The following is a 19,116-nucleotide window of genomic DNA, read 5'->3' on the forward strand; positions in this document are numbered from 1 at the left end:
TTTTATGTTTTGCAATTATTGCAAAAAATTGATTTGCAATGTTATCACTTTAGGAAGCCCAACGGTCATTTTGATTCAAATGATAGTTGCAACCGTTGGGATGGATTTTAAAAGGTCTATACATGCTTAATGCACCTAGAGACACAGGTTAGAAGTTTTGTACGAAGATAAGCAATCAACTATATTCTATTTTCTACAAATGTTTAGAGACCTCTACAGTCAAGTACGATACAATACGGATGTGAAACTAAATTTATTGGATAGGGATGTGAATCCTCTTCATTTGGTGGTGGTTTGATAAATTTACATTGGGTGTGGACCGAGATATTGCATTTTTTTTGAAAACTGCTTGGTAACTAGGGTTTTGAGGGTTTGTTCACAAAAACATGAGTTTTGGCCCATTCCACTATTGAAATTTTTTCTAACATGGTGGAATGGAGGGTTTGTACATTATTTTAAATATTTTTGAACTTTCAAGGGTGGGGGATGGAGTTTTGGTCATTTTTATTGATACCCTAGCCTAATATCCTCATGTATTAGGCTTAGAACTGATAGGTTGAAGGAGGGTTTTGTGAAAGGTGAGTTGGTGGATGCTCCAGTGGCTGGAATAAAAATTTTTAGGCCCCATGTGATGTGCCTAGATCCATGGAATAAAGATTGGTGTTTGGGGGAAATATTTGTCCACCCTTGCTTTGTAAAAGTGGCCTAATTAAGTTTAGTTGCATAATTACCAATCAATTTTTGGCTTTGTTGTTCCAAAACACCCCCTACCAATTTAAATATGTTATAAAAATCCAAAATGGGTATCCAAAAGTGGTCTCATATATTCTAGATCAGTTTTGGTTTGAAAGTTATAGTCAAAATACATGAATTGTTGCTTTAATTAGGCCTAATCCACTACGTAGTAGTCAATATTTGAACCCTTTGTTTTGAAGTAACCCTATCTTTTTTTATAAATGTTGTTAAAATCCCAAAAGGGTACTCAAAACTAGTCTTAGGTTGTTGGGATGGAGCCTGGTTGGTAAATTATGCCCTATTGAACTCTTCAAGAGGGCTACTAGGAGAAATGAGGGTTTGAGTGTGGAATCACCAAAGTTAGTGACTTGAAATTTGCAAGGACTGTTAATAGTGATTGTTTTCACTTGAAATGGATTTTTGAACCCCTATTTTGCATCACAAAGGGTCAAGATTTTTTAACAATTCAAATTTTATAGTGATTATAAGTTAATTTAAAGACTTTCTCACTATTGTGATTTTTATAAATATTTTTAAATCTAGAAAATAAATTACTTAATTTTTATTTTTTTCTATACAATTGTAGAGGATAAATGTATATTCTTTTCATATTTCCTATTTTTTTGTTGAAACAAATTCCTTGACTTAGGCACCTAAAGGTGTTATTTATCACCAATTTGTCCATAATTTAGTTATCATAGTAGAGGTAAAAGATTTTAAAGGAAAATGACCAAGAGAAAAAAAATTATTGTACCAAATAAGATTGGTGCATAACCACAAAAAAAATTATAGATGATTCCAGTCCAATTGTTATGCAAAATCTATAAACTCATATTCTTTAGAAGTTTCACTTCAGGCATAAAAGAGCTAATCACTTCTTAACATTATTTAATTTAATACTTACGTGTCATGTTACTTAAAGATTTCAATTATATTTACCTAGTGCTCAAGGTCCAAATATTGTGTTTAATTAGCTTTTCCTTCCTAGATTTAATAGAATTTTTGTAGGGAGGGTTTTACTTATTTACATTTTGATGAAATTTGCTTGTTGAACTACTCTTAACTCTTTCACTTATAACTATGTCAATTTTATATTTTATTCTAATTGATACTTGTAGTTTTCTATGTTTTATATTAGAATCGGTCCTTATTTTTTCATTGACTCATTTATCTCTCCAATCATTTTGCTTGTATGCCAAAATATCTACTAGTTTCTACCCTTCCACTTAGGAGCCCTAATGTGTGCCCAACAATGTTCGTGACTAAACCAATATGTATCAATTATTGAAATTTTGAACACCATGGTTTATCTTAATGAAGAGGATTCCTTCAATCATGGTGCTCATCTTGCAACTATGGATAAGATGAAAATTAATAATACTAATAAAATTTTAATATATTTTTTATTAAATCTTGATAACAATGCCAGTCCTTTGAATCTAGTTGGGCCCCTCCATGGTAAAGTCTTACGAAATGGAGGTTCTTAATGTATTGGTTAAAATATAATCCCATCAAGCTTTGATAATGATACATCCATATTTCAACAATCTCAAGCTTCCTATCTTATCACTCCCAAAATCTATCTCCCACATTTTACATTTTCGATTTCACATCCCCTATTATCCCCTCATAGTTGCATCTTCTTCTATTCAACATAATCTTGTTGCTCTTTCTCACATCCATCTATTTTTCTAGTTTCCACCACTATATGCCAACCCATCATCCCTCATGTTATCTCTTTAGCTTTCATTTCCATTATCCATCTCTCAACCATTCATACTATTATTTAGAGACTTAATCAAATGTAAAGTAGGGTAAGTACCTTATCTCCAAAAACTAGAAAGAACATACTAATGGGATAAAACATATAATTTTAATTGTTATGATATATTAGGACAACTATTACTTGGATTTTTTTGTTCCTAGATTTGAAATGTGTGATGGTAAAGGGGACCCAATGATTCATTTGCACTCCTTCAATGCCTCTTGGTTAGACTAGACATGATTGTAGGTTACTTGCAAAAACAATCCATGCACCTTGAAGGATAATGCACTTGAATGGCTGTATTCATTGCTCATGGTTCAATCTCACTCCTTTGCAATGATTTCCAATTCCTTTGTGCACAATTTTAGTGTCAATATAAGCCTTCAAGTTACCATCTCATATTTTGTTGAATGTAATCAAGAACCAAATGAAATAATCCAAAACTATATGTTATTCTATTTCAATCCTTGTCCAAATATAATTTTTGTCACATGTCAAATGAATAACTTCAAAGATTGTTAAAAGATTACTTCCTTGACCATTCAAGACAAGGTGTTTCTTAAATGCTATACTTCATTTATGGATTTTTATGCAAATTGAAAAAATATTGAGCTAACATGTTAGAAATAAATAACTCGAATATACCTTGTTTCACATCTTCCCCCAAACTCATTTGATCCTTCCAGGTTTCAACTAACAAATCATTTCAAGAGAGGTGGTGACATTTTGCACATGAATGACAATATGCTTTCTACAAACAATATTTCTATGTGTTACATGGCTTCTAAAACCACCTCTATTAAGTCTGAAATGCTATAAAAATACACTAAGATTCATAATCCCCTCCATCTAGTATTGCAACATTTGTTAGGGTTAACATGAAAATATTACCTCATATTTGCTCTACTAACACATCTATCTACACTCCAAAAGGTTTTGATGCAAAGGATTTCTATTATTATTATAGTCAATGGACATAACAATGAAAATATGTCAATAGCATAAATAGTAGGGGAAATTATTTATTAACCCCAATCAAATCTTATAAATCTACATTAATTCCTTCTCATATTAAGCCTAATTTAACAATGTATGTATCATGGTGTTTCCAAAGTTGAGTGCCCTACTATCTATATGGTATATGGGTTTTAGAAGCACCCAATCATTATGGTGCAACCCTCATTTTTAATGTGACATTATTCATGGTTGAATTTGGTTAGTAATACTTTTGTTTTTGTTACAAAAAATTATTTTTATCTTTAAGTCCTTAGTCATGGTTGTGTCGCATCTAATGTCATATTGGGGAATTTGAAGTGTTTTGTTTGATTTTGTGTTGTCACACCTTTGAAAACCTAATACATTTTATTTTTAGCTTTATTATTTCATGTTTGTCTATTCAAATAATACTATATTCTAGAATTCTAATTTTATTATTGTTGAATTTATATTATCATTGGGTTTGGGTGATAGATTGAAATGTTTGAGTCATAAATTTTTTGTGCTTGATTGGATTTTATTTTGTTGATCCTTTATAAATTTAATGTGTTTTAGGTTTATTTTATTTAGTTCATGTTTGTGTACTAGATTTATATTATATTATACAATTCTAATTTTCTTATTTTTGACTTTATTTTAGCACTAGGTTTAAGTGACAGATGCGTGTTTGAGAAATAAATTATTTTCATTCTCATTTATCTATTTTATTTTAGCATTGGTTTTAGGTGATAGGTTAACTCATCCTTACTCGCGTTCCCTCTTTAACTTCTTTTTCCACTAGCCATCCCTCCACCATTTACACTATTATTAAGAGACTTAATGAAATGTCATGTATGATAAGCACCTTATCTCCAAGAACTAAAAATGACATATCAATGAGATAAAACATATAATGAACTTGTTATGATATCTTAGCATATCTTGTACCTATGGGTTTTGTGGGCTTAATATTTGAAATGTGTGATTGTAAAGGGAACCCAATGAATCATTTACATCTTTCATTTCCTCTTGGTACACATGATGATATGCTCCTTGAAAAAACAATCCACATACCTTGAAGAATTATGCACTGAGTGGCTTTATTAATTGCCTTGTGGTTTGATCCACTCATATGCAAAGCTTGCTAATGCCTTTATGTAGAATCTTAATGTCAATATTGGCTTTCAAGTTACTATCTCATCTTTGTTTGAGTGTACACAAGAACCAAATGAAAGAAATCAAAACTATGTTAGCATATCCAATCATTCAAGACAAGGTTTTTTTTTTTAATGCTATACTTAATTTATGTATTTGTATCCACATTTAAGAGATATTGAGATAAAATATTAGAAGCACATAACTCAAATATACCTTGTTTCACATCTTCCCCCAAACTCATTCAATCCTTGTAAGTTTCAACTAGAAAGCCATTTCAAGAAGGGTAATGATATTTCACACATGCGTGATATTAGGCTTTTTACAAACAATGTTTCTATTTCTTCCATAGGTTTAAATGTCACCTCTATTATGTCCAAAATGCTACAAAAGTTCACAAAGCTTAATGATCCCCTCAATGTGACATTACATCATTCATTAGGTTTAATATGAAAATAATACCTTGCATTTTTCCTATTAACACATCTATTTACACTCCAGAAGTTTATGATACAAAAAAACTTTATAATTACCATAGATTCAATGGATATGACATTAAAAATGTGCTAGTATAAGACATAAAATTTAAGATCTTGATGATAACATGATTAATGTGGAAAGCATCAATGATAAGGAATCTTTATTCCTCTTAAACAATCCTTACAAAAGTACATTAATTCCTTCCCACATAAATCCCTATCTAATCATGTGGATATTGTGGAGTTTGTATAGATAGGTGCCCTATTGACTATAAGATATGGGGGTTTCAAAAGCACTTTCTCATTTATCTATTTTGTTGCCAAGGTTGAGTAGTGTTCTATTGGGTCAAGCCCTACCCTCTATAGGGGTGGGCTTGGTGTTGTTTTCTAGAAATGCCTAAAGAGCGAGAGACCACAACCCATGGTATTAATAAGTTGAAAAATATTTCTTTGATTTTTAACATTTGTGTACAGAAGTCTCTACACAAAATATGAACTATATATATAATTGAAAGTTGTTCTTTTGATCTCAATTGAAAGAGTTCTACGTATAAATAGATTTTTGATGTAAAGTAAGTGGAAGCAACCTTATCATTAACATTTGCATGTTCAAAACAGAAAATTGATTGAATACATTGAAAAATAAATAAATGATCACTTTTAGATCAGCAATACATTTTTAATTTTTATTTTGTATCCTCTCTCTCCTTTTAACAAATTATGTTATGTTCTACATTTTATAGGGTATTTTAAATTGGTATTAGTATAGCAATATGATAGAATAGCAAACCGATGTCCACTAAAGGCTTTTGCATGAATTTGTTAAAAATTATAAACGTATAAATTCTCATCTTATGGAGCTTCACATAAAGTAAGCCATTACTTTGCTAACATCTATACAAAACCATAAATATCATAAAGTTGCACTTAGACTAGTATATCTATATTTAAAAAATATAGGTAAATTATGCCGAGAGATATCTTATAATACAAGGGAATCTAACGATTGCAACAATATTAGTAGTATACAAGAGTTTCAAAAATATGGCTAATAATAAAGTTGATTGTTCCCTTTTAAATATTATGGCACTCTTCCACTATCATTTGAATGTAACGGTTTCATATAGTTGGAGACAACTGGCGAGGGTTCTATTTTATTTGGAGTAATAAAATAACACCTCAATAAAAACCAAAAGATGACATATTTCATCCGTCATTTGCATGTCAAATTGTTTTAAAATTGAATTTTTGTTTATGAACATTTTGATGTCATTGTACTTAGAAAAGCAAATCTTTTTGTCTTTTATAAGGAGAAGATTTTTTTTTACTTTTTAAGAATAAGGAAGAGATTCCCTTCTGTAGTTATTAGTGGAGAAAACAATCCACGTACATCAATTCTTTGCCACCTTTAATGTAACAAAAACAAAAAGCTCTCTTTACATTTTAGCCTTTACGAAGAAACAAAAACTCTTTATCATTCTTTGTTTCACCTTTTACCAGCCAGCTAAAAATCGAAGCCGACAAAATATCCCACGTCAATAGCCCAAACAGCCAACCCATGTTTTCCACGAGGCACTTACAATTGACAGATTTATCTTCGCCTATCTCGTGAAGGTTTTTAGCTTTAAATAGAAATTAGTCTAATTAGATTTGAATTCAAATTCATTTATTGGAAGTTAAGTACAAACTTGTGAAATAGTTTTACTGCCTTCAACAACCTACAAATCAACAAATTATTTATTCTGTTAAAAAAATGGGTACAATACGAGCAACATGCAAATCATGTGATCACCAAAGATAACACAACTTGTCGATCAATTCCTTAAGTTGAGAACTTCCCAATGCTGACAAGGTCTGTAGAATAATTCCAATCGTACTCAGGATTGAACTGATGTATGTCCTAGTTCGTAGATGGAACCGAAAAGTAGCAATTTGCCTGTATACAATACTGAAGTGCAAAATAAGGCTTAAGGTGTCGAAATTCATGATGGGTGAGCATTTGGATTCATATTTAATTCACACAAAAATCCCACCACTTTTATGCCTAGAGAGTATAGGCAAGATGCATCAGGTGTAGCAAGAAGAGCAGCACAGTGAGCGGAATGAAGCTTTCAACATAAGAAGCCGCAGAGGCATCTGTTCCAGATTGACCAGAGGTAACACTAGTTGAACTCCCTTCTGTGTTTGATTTATTATTACTTGATGTCTTGCATACTCCAAACGTTCCATTTGCCTGCAATTATATCACAACAAAGAATAGTAAGAATAATGATTCTACTTGCAAGTTCTTTGAAACAAATGAAATGCCCAGAAAAGGTTGTGCGTAATCACAGAACTCCCTTGGTCGCAATAAGGCAGCCTATATCCCAGTGGCGAGGGCCAAGGCTGTGGTAGTATTGCCTCAGGTAAAGGAGGTTTCGATATTTACTCTGTGGGTTTGCTGAAAAAAATTCGGAGAGTATTAGAGCCTATTTGGTTTATGGCATATTAAATTCGTTGCTGCCCTACAAAATATCAGAATCGACAGGAATGGCTACTACAGAAATTTAAGAACCTGCCCTGCAGGAAAGACTACCGCTATAAATTTCCAAAGATAATTAAAAACAATCTGACAATAACGTGCTCATGCTATTTGGAAGTGAAGAGTCCAAACACCATTGCAGTGCCCTCTCAATAACCCCTAAAAAAAATACCCACTTGTGATTTTTAGAAGAAGCTTATAGCTTTTCCCTTTTGGTCCCACCATACGATTCTCATGTGGTCACCTGCATGGCGAAAATAGGAGCAGTAACCCCTTCAATAGGAACCCATCCTAAGGTGTATATCCACGTGAAATATTTTGAGAAATAAACAAACCTGTCAATTGTTGTGGTAATTAGGAATACATGTTCATCTAAAAATCACCCAGATTTCTTCAGGACTGCCTATAACTTTGATAAATTCACCTGACATTAAAAAACACCTGAAGAAGTTGTGGCCCAGGTGTATTTGGGCATGGAACTCCCTTAAGGAAGCCCATTAGTGTTTCTATTTCATGAGCAAGTTTGTGACTAAACTAGACCCACCTATGCATTGGGCAAGCTGCCCATAACATCGCCCAAATTACAACCAAAGGAAAATGAGAACATGTAGCAAGGTTGTGGAAATACGAGAAGAATAATGTGACCTATATTTATATCTAACTGTCAAAAGCCCTCATAACCTCAATCAATATTTATATAAAAAAGAGTGGCAAGGTTCAAGTGTTATAAACTAGTGTGAACTAATCTGAATTCACACTGCAGTCTAGGTTGTCCTTAAACTCGTATAAGACTTCAAAAACTGGACAACATGCAGCAAGGTTATGGTGCATTCAAACATGGCAGGGGCTTGAATTAAACTAAAACACAAGTATAGCTAGATTGTGGTACATTCAAAGGTTTCCAATTCAAGCATGGCACGGATTTGAATATAGAATGTATAAGTTTTTACATGGCTTTATCCAGAACATGAATGTAGCTAGGTTGTGGTACATTCAAAGGTTTTCTAGGATTATCATTAAATCCATACTGTCTAATAAGGATGTCTATAACTTCACACAAAAACATTAAAAAAAGTATGTCAGTTACCTGGCATTCTGTAACATCACTGCAACCACAGGTCAGTTGTCCATTCAGCTTATCCACAGCTTGAAATGCACCTCCCCCGTAGCTTTTCTGCACATGATGGTATATATTCACATACAACTTTATTAATAATTCCGCTAACCCACAAAATCATCTTTTTGTTTGTTATTAAAAGGGACTGAAGCACCTACCTTGTAGTAATCTACTGCTAGGAAGTTAGCCCATCTTTTGCCTGCATTCTCATAACACACACTCAGTATGTTTGAAAGCCGGTCAGAATTGACAGTGCAGGCTACTGGTACGCTGGGATTAGTAGGGAAGAAATTCTCCAAGAAAAGGGACTGGCTTGTTGAAGTCAAATTTTTTGATTCAGCTCGGTTTGTGCAGCTTCCATTTGGTAAACCAGCATCACCATCTGCAAACATATTTTTAATGCTATGTTAGGACATCCCTTAGATCCTTTTACTCGTAAATGTAAACCTACACTAAAAGACCAAAAGAAGGAATTATCCTAAAGCCCTCAAATCAATTTACTTGTAAATGCATATCCACACCAAAAGACCAGAAAAAGGAATTCTTCTAAAGACTCGGATCATTTTCTTTGTAAATGTAAATCCACACCAAAGGAGGAATTCTCCTAAAATTACTCGGATCATTTTAGCTCTAGATGCAATCCAGACCAAAAGAAGAAATTCCTGTGAAGGAACGGGAGAATTTTACTTGAGAATGTATACCCACATCAAAAGACCAATGATAGTAACCCCCAGAGAAGAATATTTTTTATTGTGAACACAAATGTGCATCAAGGAACCAAAAGATGCTATTCTGCGAAAAATACTTGTATCATTTCACTTATTAAAGTAAATTCGTGCAGCAAAAGAAGTAATTCTCCTGCAAAAAATCTGATCACTTTACTTATACTTTATAAATATAAATCCACACCAAAAGAAAAGGAATAGAAATTGAGGATTGAACTGGAGAATGACTTAGCTTACATTGATTCTCAACTACATATTTCCATTGGTAAGCAATTCCTTCAGAGGCCTCTTTAGATGATTGAGAGGTGAAAACAATAAGGCGCTGGTTTTTGGCAACCATGTCGTCCACAGTAGGCCAGTCTCCACCATTTTGGGGCATTCTTGAGACCGGAAACCAGTATTTCATGAGTCCAGCTGTAGTGAAGACTTTGGTTAGGCCTTTGGATGATTTGACATAGTCTTCAATGAATATTGTAATGATTTCAGATGGATTGGCTGCCAGAAATGCTGTGATCTCTTTCAATGTATTGATGGCAGGCATCTGTAAGAGTAAAACTGAATGAGTTAAAAAAATTAAAAAAATTTAAAAAGAATAACATCAATAGAAATTATAGTATATTAAAACCCAAAAAAAGATTTTTGAGGTTGTTTCCTCTGTAATTGCAACATTATGTCCAACACAACCAGATTTCTTTCATTTAGTTCCCAACTGATTTCTATTACTATGATTAAGATTTTTTTCTTGCATCCTTGTCTATGATTTATATACCAGCTTTGCTAATATAGTATCTCTGTAGATGTTTCATGAAATGCAAATGCTGGATCAAAAAATTTTATGATTTGCCCTTGCAGATATCAGAAATGATGAAATACAAGGCTAAACAAGCGATGTCTATTTTAATCACAAAAACTGAACAAACAATGGAGTTGCAGCCATAGTAGCATTTAAAATTGGGTAGAGTAAAACCTCTTACCAGGTATGTAAAAGTGAAATGTTTAACTTTCATTCAAAGGGTAGTGTTTGGGCAATTACCATTGCAATTGGGTGCAATTCCCAGCTTACCAGGATTGTCCAGGCTTAGGTAACAAGTGCATACCCACTTACATAAGAGATATTCCACAGAACTAATTTTTACTCAAGCATACTGATAAGTGTAGGGTAGTTTTTGATTCTTCTAGTTGCTTCACCATGTACTGGTGCTCAATATGATTGGCTTAATCCTTCCTCTGGTGGGTGCCACTTCACCGAAGTTGTCTTCTCTCTATTCGATCCAGCAACCCCCATTAACTTGGACAGCTTGAGCTCCATAGGGCCCCAACCCCTTCCTCCTGCCACCCACCCATAACATCTTTGAATGGCGCTGCTTTCCCAAGGAATGAATGAGTCACTACTTGTATTGGAGTCAATGCATTAACTTAGGAAGCCCTATTACTAGTAGGGCATAGCTCCCATCAATAGGTAGGAGTCAACTTGCAGGGAAGACTTCATCTTATAGGGGATTCTTCTGTTTCTCTCCATCTACAGGCTCCACATGATAATTGCTGGGCTGATCAATCCTACAAATGAATGATTTGCAAGGTCTTTGCTCATCACCTCTACTCTATAGGTGGGGACAAGCTTTCAACAATGATAGCATTTCTTTCTAGCTCACCCAGCCACCGATAGAGAGTTAGGGAAGCATGGAGAGGAGAAGAACCAGCCCCTAATTTCCAGTACGGTGCAGCAAACTATAGATATAAGGCCAACTATCTATAGTTGTTATGACTCCAAGTTCCAACTATAGATATAGGGGCGTAGCAAAGAGAGAGGCAGCATAGGGCCCTTTTAAACCTTTCCTTGCCAATACATCAGGAGGTTGTATTCATCCCTGCTGCAAACATGAAGAAATGTTATCCCATTATTTGGTGGACCTGCTCCCAAGACTGTTGTTATGAGCTCAGTATCACTTTCATAGCCTGGAACAAGTAGGTCTATAGCTACTCCGGCAAACAAAAAATAATACCATTTTGACAGCAACAAGATCTTACACTTAGGGTGCAGCATCATCCATTGTGGGCACGGAAAACTTAGTACCATTTTCTTTCCAGGAGCTCCTTTGGGGATCTTATTTGGTGGTTCAAGCCCTCCATTGTTTGGATCAACTTTGGCTGCTTCTGCTCACTTCGAGTGATTCAGCTGCCATTTGGTTTAAGGGCACCAAGTCCATCAATTTTGGTAGCACTAAAACTAATGGTGGATGTAGCTTTTTCTCTAGCCTTCCCCATAATACCTGGTTTAAGTAGCACTCCACAATCTCCTTGAAGCTTCCAGTGTCATAGTTTGGAAGTAGGTACTCCAGCCTCAGTCCAGTTCTCTTACGGTAGATTTATGTAGCAAGCAGTGCCAACTATAAAGGCAGGGCACCCAGCTTAAGGGAATACTGGATTGGGAACTACCCAACTGATCAGATGGAAGACAAGATGGTGAAGGAAAGAAAGTTTATGCTCTACTTGTCCTCAATGGGCAAATTGCCTCATCTCATAGGCTAAGCCCCAACTTTTCTTTATGCTTTCTCCTCAATTGAATATGTCATTGCCAGGGCAATCTGAGTTTGGTGTCTCTAGGACCTGGAGGTGGAAAGCCTAGTCATGAGGACCCCTACTATCTATAGTGGGGGATAAGGGAAGGAGAGAGAACGGCATATATCTATAGGGGGACCAGAGCTAGCTATATACTTATGAATGAATGACTGAGCTCTATAGAGAGTAGGGCACTCCTCTAATGGCCCTTGCTTGAACACACTTCCTACTTGTGAACAAACCATTGGCAAGACAATAACCTTGCCTAGGCTTGCTTGTTGCTATCTTTAATCTGTTATGAGGAGATAGAAAAGAAGGATGGTTCCACAATGAGATTTTCACTAAAGCAATTGGAATAAATCAATTACTTGCTATCCCTTCAAGAATATTAGCTCACCAACACAAAAATATTAGCTCACTAAAGCAATTGGAATAAAAAGGAAGCCAATTCCTCCTCAAAAAAATTAGCTCCCCAACACAGGTAGGGGTAGGGCAATTCAATCTCAGAGGAGTTATATCTTGGAAAGTGAATCCATGGGATATATCCAATTGGAGAAAGAGTTCGTTTATACCATGATAAGTAGAATTCATTAACTACCCTCTCCTAGGTTTTCATTTACTAATGAAGATTATGATGTTGCATACCACTTGTCAAGCTAGCTGATAATATCTAGAATGAGAAAAAGAATAGAACTATCATTGTTTACTATTTAGTTGTTTTTCCTTACTCAAATGACCAAATCGATTCTTATTCGTAGGTAATTTTTTGCTAGAATTCGATACTAGTTAGGTTCAAAGAATTGTCATTTGGGATTCGATTGAAGAAAAGAACTTTGCTGAAATGAATAATACGTAAAAGTAATCTGTTAATAGGTTGCTAGTTGGGGCTTCTATTTCTGGTTATGAATAAAGGCAATATTTATTCCCACTCCTTGCAAGCTCCACATATCGATATCCATAGTTAGTCAAAGACAAAATAGTGAGAGGTATGCTTGAGAAACAATACTTTCCTACTTTAAAAAAATTAAAAAAGAAGTCATATGAGGTGAAATTCTCATGTACACTTTTGTACAATGCAATAAAGACAACTTATCTGTCAACTTTTCCACTATCTTCCCAAAAAGACCAAACTCTGCCTTACATAAAGTTGTTAAAGTACAATTAACCTCTAAATATGAAATAACTGCTTATATACTTGGTATTGACCATAATTACAAGAACATTCTATAATATTAATAAGAGGTGGAAGAGTTAAAGGTTTGCCCAGTGTTAAATATCACATAATTTGAGGAATCTTAGATGTTGTGTCAATGCAAAAATCGTAAACAAGGGCAATCTATAGGAGATAGCCTCTAGGGGTGGAGGTGTTTCTAATCAAGCAGGCTATTTTGAGCCTTCCGAAGCACAAGGAGAAGCTCTACTGTCTATAGGCAGAGGCATTCCTTGATCGAGATCTATCCTCTATATTAAAGTTACATAATGGGTTGTTTTCAGCCCCAATTTGCTATGTCCAAGCATAGGGCATAGTATGTTTATTTTGGCATAGACTCCCCATGCCCTATCCTCTATAGTGGATTTTTACATGCATGGGTACTTTGAATAGGGAAGAAAGAGTGTGATCCTTACCATGAGGACCCATACCCGTACCCCCCATCATAGAAGTATAGGACCTAGGTGCATCACGAGGTCTACTATCCCATCGTTAGAAATAAGCAGTTGAGATCAAGCCAAGACCAACCAGCAGGGCACTTTCTTTGTATAGTTGGAGCAAAGGGCAGTTTCATCAATATGCAATGGGTGGTTTGGTTGGTCTTAGCTTGACAATTCTACATGGCCTTTATGGGTTGTGCCACGTGCTACAATGGCAATGACAATGGAAAGGTCATAAGGCAAAGCAAATCCAAAAAGGTTTCCTCTGTTCAGATTGTTTTCAGCAACTCGAGAATATGAAATTGGAATTGCTAGTAATCACATATCAGCTTGCCTCAAATAATATGCACATGAGCCTTGTACACACTGCTTGTCACACCCTAGAGATTGGTTTCACAAAAAGCATCAAACCAAGAATCACCAATCCCAATCCGCCTACTACTATAGATGGCAACCCTCACCCCCACTCCTATCACTACCCCCCTATTATCTAGTGTGTGGAACCCTAATATCCATATTGGGAGGAGGGCCCTATAGCCAACTATAGTTAGGGGAGGAAAGGGGGGTTGGGCAAGTAGCAGAGGTGGTAGGGGGTGCTACTATAGTTATAGTAGAGTACTCTCTGTGTTCCACCACTATAGTAGTAGGGGTGGCTCTCCCCCTACTAAGATATTTGGGTAGTTGGGTTGGTCCTATTAGCACATAACATGGTAGAGTCTTCGAGTAGGATGAAGTTGTACCAAGGTAGTCATAAGGTAACTTGCACTTGGATCGAATCCCAATGTAGCTAGGGAAATAGCTAACTATATATAGAAAGGAGGGGAGCCCCTACTAAAGGTTGAGGGCTTGGGGTGCAGAATTTACTAAAGGATTCCTGCACTCTAGCCATTATAGAGCTCAACACTAGCTCTTATTTAGTTGAGAAGTAGAATTTGAGAACTATAGGTAGGAAGGATCTATCTCTTGAGCTTTATCATCCTATTCATGATTCCAATTGACTCGAATCTACGAAAGTACCCCATTATAACCTTCATCCTCCCACTACCCTACCCTTCTTGTAATGGGGGCCTAACTAGATAGTAGAGCCTTCCTCCCCTCGTTTATTGAATTTCTAAAGAATTTTGTCTAGCTTAGAACCTCCTACTACCAATGGTGGTTACAAGCAAACGAGTACAATCAAGTGAGTTAGTAGGCATCAATTATTATTACATGATATATATTGTTAGTTCCAACAACACTTACACAATTGGCTGCATCTCCCAAAGCAACAAGTTATTCATCCAAGACACAAGAACAAAGGCTTGGGTGGGAGGATGCAGTAGGGAATCCCTACCATACATAGGCAAATCCCTTAAGCACAAACTTAAGATGGAAAGCATGCAAATCCAATCTTGTATTTTATGTATATAAGATTGCTATTTGGATCTCTTTTGTTAGAGTTCACTCAGAAATATTTAAGTCACCCCTAAATATATGGTAGGGAGAGATGGGCTTCAATTAGGCTCTCTAATCACTTCATCAAAAGGTTCTTCCATGCCTTGAAATGGCCAGGTTAGGTGATTCTACTTTCCAACACAATAAGATTTTGTGAATAGTGACACTTGAATAAAAGGAAAGGCACCCCTATAATGCTTAGAATACTAGTTGCAAATGGAATTAATCAATCAATCCTAGTTCCAATACCTTAATATGAGAAAAATCACCTATACCTGCATACATCATTCAAAAACCTAACGTGCTTCAAAGGAAAAAGAATCTTCTATTGATAGAATCAACATGATTTAAGTGGTTCAATCATTCTTGTTGATTTGGGAATAAACCCTTGTAAATGAGCTATTATAAGCCCCTCCTATAGAGAGGCAAAAGGGTTGGGGTAGCAAGGCTTTAGATTTGAACAACCCATGCATTTATCTCATGACCCAAGTATGACTTGCTGAAATCAATTGACTTTAAGCTTAATGTCTAATACGGCCATGATTGATAAAGTCACTAATAGATTGGGTCAAGAAAAATTAGAGGTTACTAATCGGCATTCCTCTCACAACCCAACATTTGCATAAATGTTGATTGGTAGAGGATTTTTATCCAGCCCCAACTCTAGAGAAGGATTAGTCTTGGCATTAAGCAAAGCATTTTCAGGATCTATGAAACTACAATCTAGGTTTTGGAAGAGGATTCAACCATTAAAACAATAAAGAAAATTTCCTCTACCTCTATAGTGCATGGATTCATGAGGACAAAGTTGATTGACCAATTCATTAAAGAAACAAAATCTTGGTCCATCAACTAGTGCCCTTGAACCATAGAATCGACTTTCTCTTAGACTATAAAATACATCTATTGTGTTTGGAAACATATTCCTTTCAATTGGTTTTCTCCCTCATTCCTCCATAGTTGATCCTAAATTTTAGGTATTTTCAACAACCCATGCTCATTTGAATCAATTAGTCTAACATACCACACAAGTACCAATGGCTCCAATGTCAAGAACCACCAAGTAATGACCATACCCCCAAGCATCATTAGTGCATATCAATTCTAATAATCAAATAGTTCTAACAAACCCTCTCATTTCTCTCATTCGTCTTCTTTGTAGCTAGAAAGATTTGAGGGGTGATCAAGGTGGTGAGTGCGAACCCTTGTATGAGAGGATTCAACATCAAGTAGACCAAAAATGTAGATAAGTGAGATCACTAGGCCAAACCTCTACCAATCAAACAAACCATATGAGTTTTGTAGATATCAAATCCACTTCTCTGAGGCTTAGTAGATTGCCCCTACTATTTTCTAGGGCACTATAGATGCAGTCAACTATAGTGGGTGGGGCATATAATGCACTTGACATCTCCTCTAGTTTTGAATTACCACCAATAAGCAAGATACAAAATGCATTCATGTGTTCTTCGAAATATACAATGAGAAAGCCTACTCAAGTAACTCTTAGGGAACCACCTTATTGTAGACCCGTGTATGGATCACTTCACTTTTCGCACATTCACACTCCTTAAATTAGTTGCTTTGATCTCCCTTTACACAAAATCAATTCCAAAATCATGTCAAGAAGCCATAATGAGATAGTTCTTAAGCTTCAAATACGAAGAAACTCCTATGAAACAAACCCTCGCTATAGCCCCTACTATTATGAAGGGTGCTACTCTAAACTAACCTAAACTATAGTTGGGGGGTGGGGGTTGACAATTCCACAACCGCTTGGTCACAACCCCCTACCCATATATAGCTTGGTTGATCCACTTTTGTCATAAAAAATGAAACCAAGTGCATAAAAATTGGTAGTGGTGCCCTGGGCAAAGGTGTAACCATAGTTAGCAAACTCTACAAGTACCGGTCGAGTTGCCAAAAACTCGCCAAGTTCTTTGCAAAACGAGTTTTTCCCATGTTTACTCACTAGAGAAACTTGTTGAGTTTTTGGAAAGTACTCACCAATTTTGTGGTGAGTACAAAAGCTAGAAACTCAATGAATTTAACAAAGAAAAACTTGCTAAACACATTAAAAATACAAAACACAAGAAAATTGGAAAAAAATGTTTAAAAAGTCACGCTTTTTCCCTATAAATGCATAAACACCCCACACACTTCCTCACATAGCACTTGGTGAGCAAATAGTCTTCATAAAAATGTGCCAAATACCTAATTTCTCCTTTAAGTGATAAACTTGTGAAATGGTGTGCGACAAGAAATTTTGTGTGGTTTCAAAAGCCTTAATTTGGGCTGGGTAGTGGGGGTGCTACCCCTTGACCCCATTGGGATCTCCACTCCTAGATCCCCACTAGTTATTTGGATCTCTTCTCATATAAGAAATTTGATTACAATGAGGGGATTTGGGAGTGGAGCACAAAATCGAGAACTTAGATAATTATCCTTATCACTATCATGATATCCTTGATCAATGATGAAGTGTAATACTATGAGTATCAAAAATTCAAATGCGATTATTATTATTGTTAGTTTTAGGATTAGAAATGTAAGCAAGCAGAAATACAACAACACATAGAGCAATGAACACAACAGATACCCTGGGAAAACCCTCCTATTCGAGGGAGAAAAACCCAGCAAATAATATTCTCTTATAAATCAGAAGAATAATTGCAGAAGACTACATACAAAATCAGGCCCTAGAATAGGCTGAGTCTTATACAATCAGATATGTCACTTCTCCTTGAAATGGATGATCACACTTCTTCTACAAAAATTGGATTTGTCACTAGGAGGCAAACTGCTGCTGCTGCTAGAAGATGCGAATTGGAGTGAGTGAATTACCCCCAAATGTGGAGACACCTTCTCCTTTATATAGCAAGTTATGTGATCTCTCTTCTAGGGCCGACCTAGAATAAATAATATTTTGTTTTACAAAGAGAGAGGCTGACTTGCCTGTGATTGATTTCTTTTAGGGAAATACTTGGCCGACTTGCCTTCTGATGAATATATTGAAGGAAAAATATCTCCTGAAGCTACAAAACACTAACACTCCCTCTTAGCTAGGGAGGTATTTTCAAATATCCTCGTCATGGAGTTTCTCAACATGACGCCCATAATGGCTACACCCATTAAAAAAAACCACATCTCAATCTCAGAGATGTTCATCACGGAGTCTCTCAATGTAATGTCGTCATGGCGTCTTTCAACATGACGTCCACAATGGCTACTCCCATGTGTGGAAGGAAACACATGTACAAGTGTTCATCACGGAGTCTCTCAACGTGATGTCGTCATGGAGTCTCTCAACATGATGTCCACAATGGCTACTCCCATGTGTGGAAGGAAACACATGTACAAGTGTTCATCACGGAGTCTCTCAACGTGATGTCGTCATGGAGTCTCTCAACATGACGTCCACCATGGCTACTCCCATGTGTGGAAAGAAACACAAGTACAAGGGTACATCACGAAGTCTCTCAACGTGATGTCATCATGGAGTCTCTCAAAATGACGTCTCATCTCAATCTTAAAGATGAACAAGGGCTCACACCTCATATTTCTCCGTCTCAGAGAAATATACACTACAAGGACTTTCACCTCATATTTCTCCATCTCAAAGAAATATACACTACAAGGAATCTTCATGATGATGTGACTCCCTCTGAAGCTCCAAGTACTAGCATCAACCTCCTGACCTCCTCATCTAAGGTTGCCTTTGTTGGTTTGGCAGACTCCCTTTGAATGTTAATTCCTCCTCTTCAAAGAAACTGATCGACTTTAGAATAAGAAACCTTCTGAATCGACTTTAGAGCTTGGCTCCTTCTAAGATGTCCCCATGGCAATTTTTGCAGTAGAAACAAGTTGTGAAGACCTTAATTTGCAATCTCGAGCAAAGTGACCATACTTGTCACACCTGAAACACTGAATGTGAGAGAGATCCTCCTTCTTCTTCAATTCTGGAGCAGAATCTGATTCTCTGTCTTTATTCCTCTTTCTTC

At 35.9% G+C, this 19,116-nt stretch overlaps 1 protein-coding gene across 1 annotated transcript in view; it reads right to left on the reverse strand.

Moving 5' to 3' along the window:
• Positions 1-6,753: 6,753 nt before the first annotated feature.
• Positions 6,754-19,116, reverse strand: part of LOC131062733 (PI-PLC X domain-containing protein At5g67130) — a 46,621-nt gene continuing 34,258 nt past the window's right edge. Inside the window, exons 5-8 of the mRNA XM_057996458.2 lie at positions 9,710-10,013; positions 8,906-9,129; positions 8,718-8,804; positions 6,754-7,342 (exon numbers count right to left, since the gene is read on the reverse strand). Of these exons, the coding sequence (XP_057852441.2) occupies positions 7,154-7,342; positions 8,718-8,804; positions 8,906-9,129; positions 9,710-10,013 (804 nt within the window). The 3' untranslated portion in view covers positions 6,754-7,153. The remainder of the gene's footprint in view (positions 7,343-8,717; positions 8,805-8,905; positions 9,130-9,709; positions 10,014-19,116) is intronic.

The sequence above is a fragment of the Cryptomeria japonica genome, chromosome 5, assembly GCF_030272615.1.
Source record: "Cryptomeria japonica chromosome 5, Sugi_1.0, whole genome shotgun sequence".
Taxonomy (NCBI): domain Eukaryota; kingdom Viridiplantae; phylum Streptophyta; class Pinopsida; order Cupressales; family Cupressaceae; genus Cryptomeria; species Cryptomeria japonica.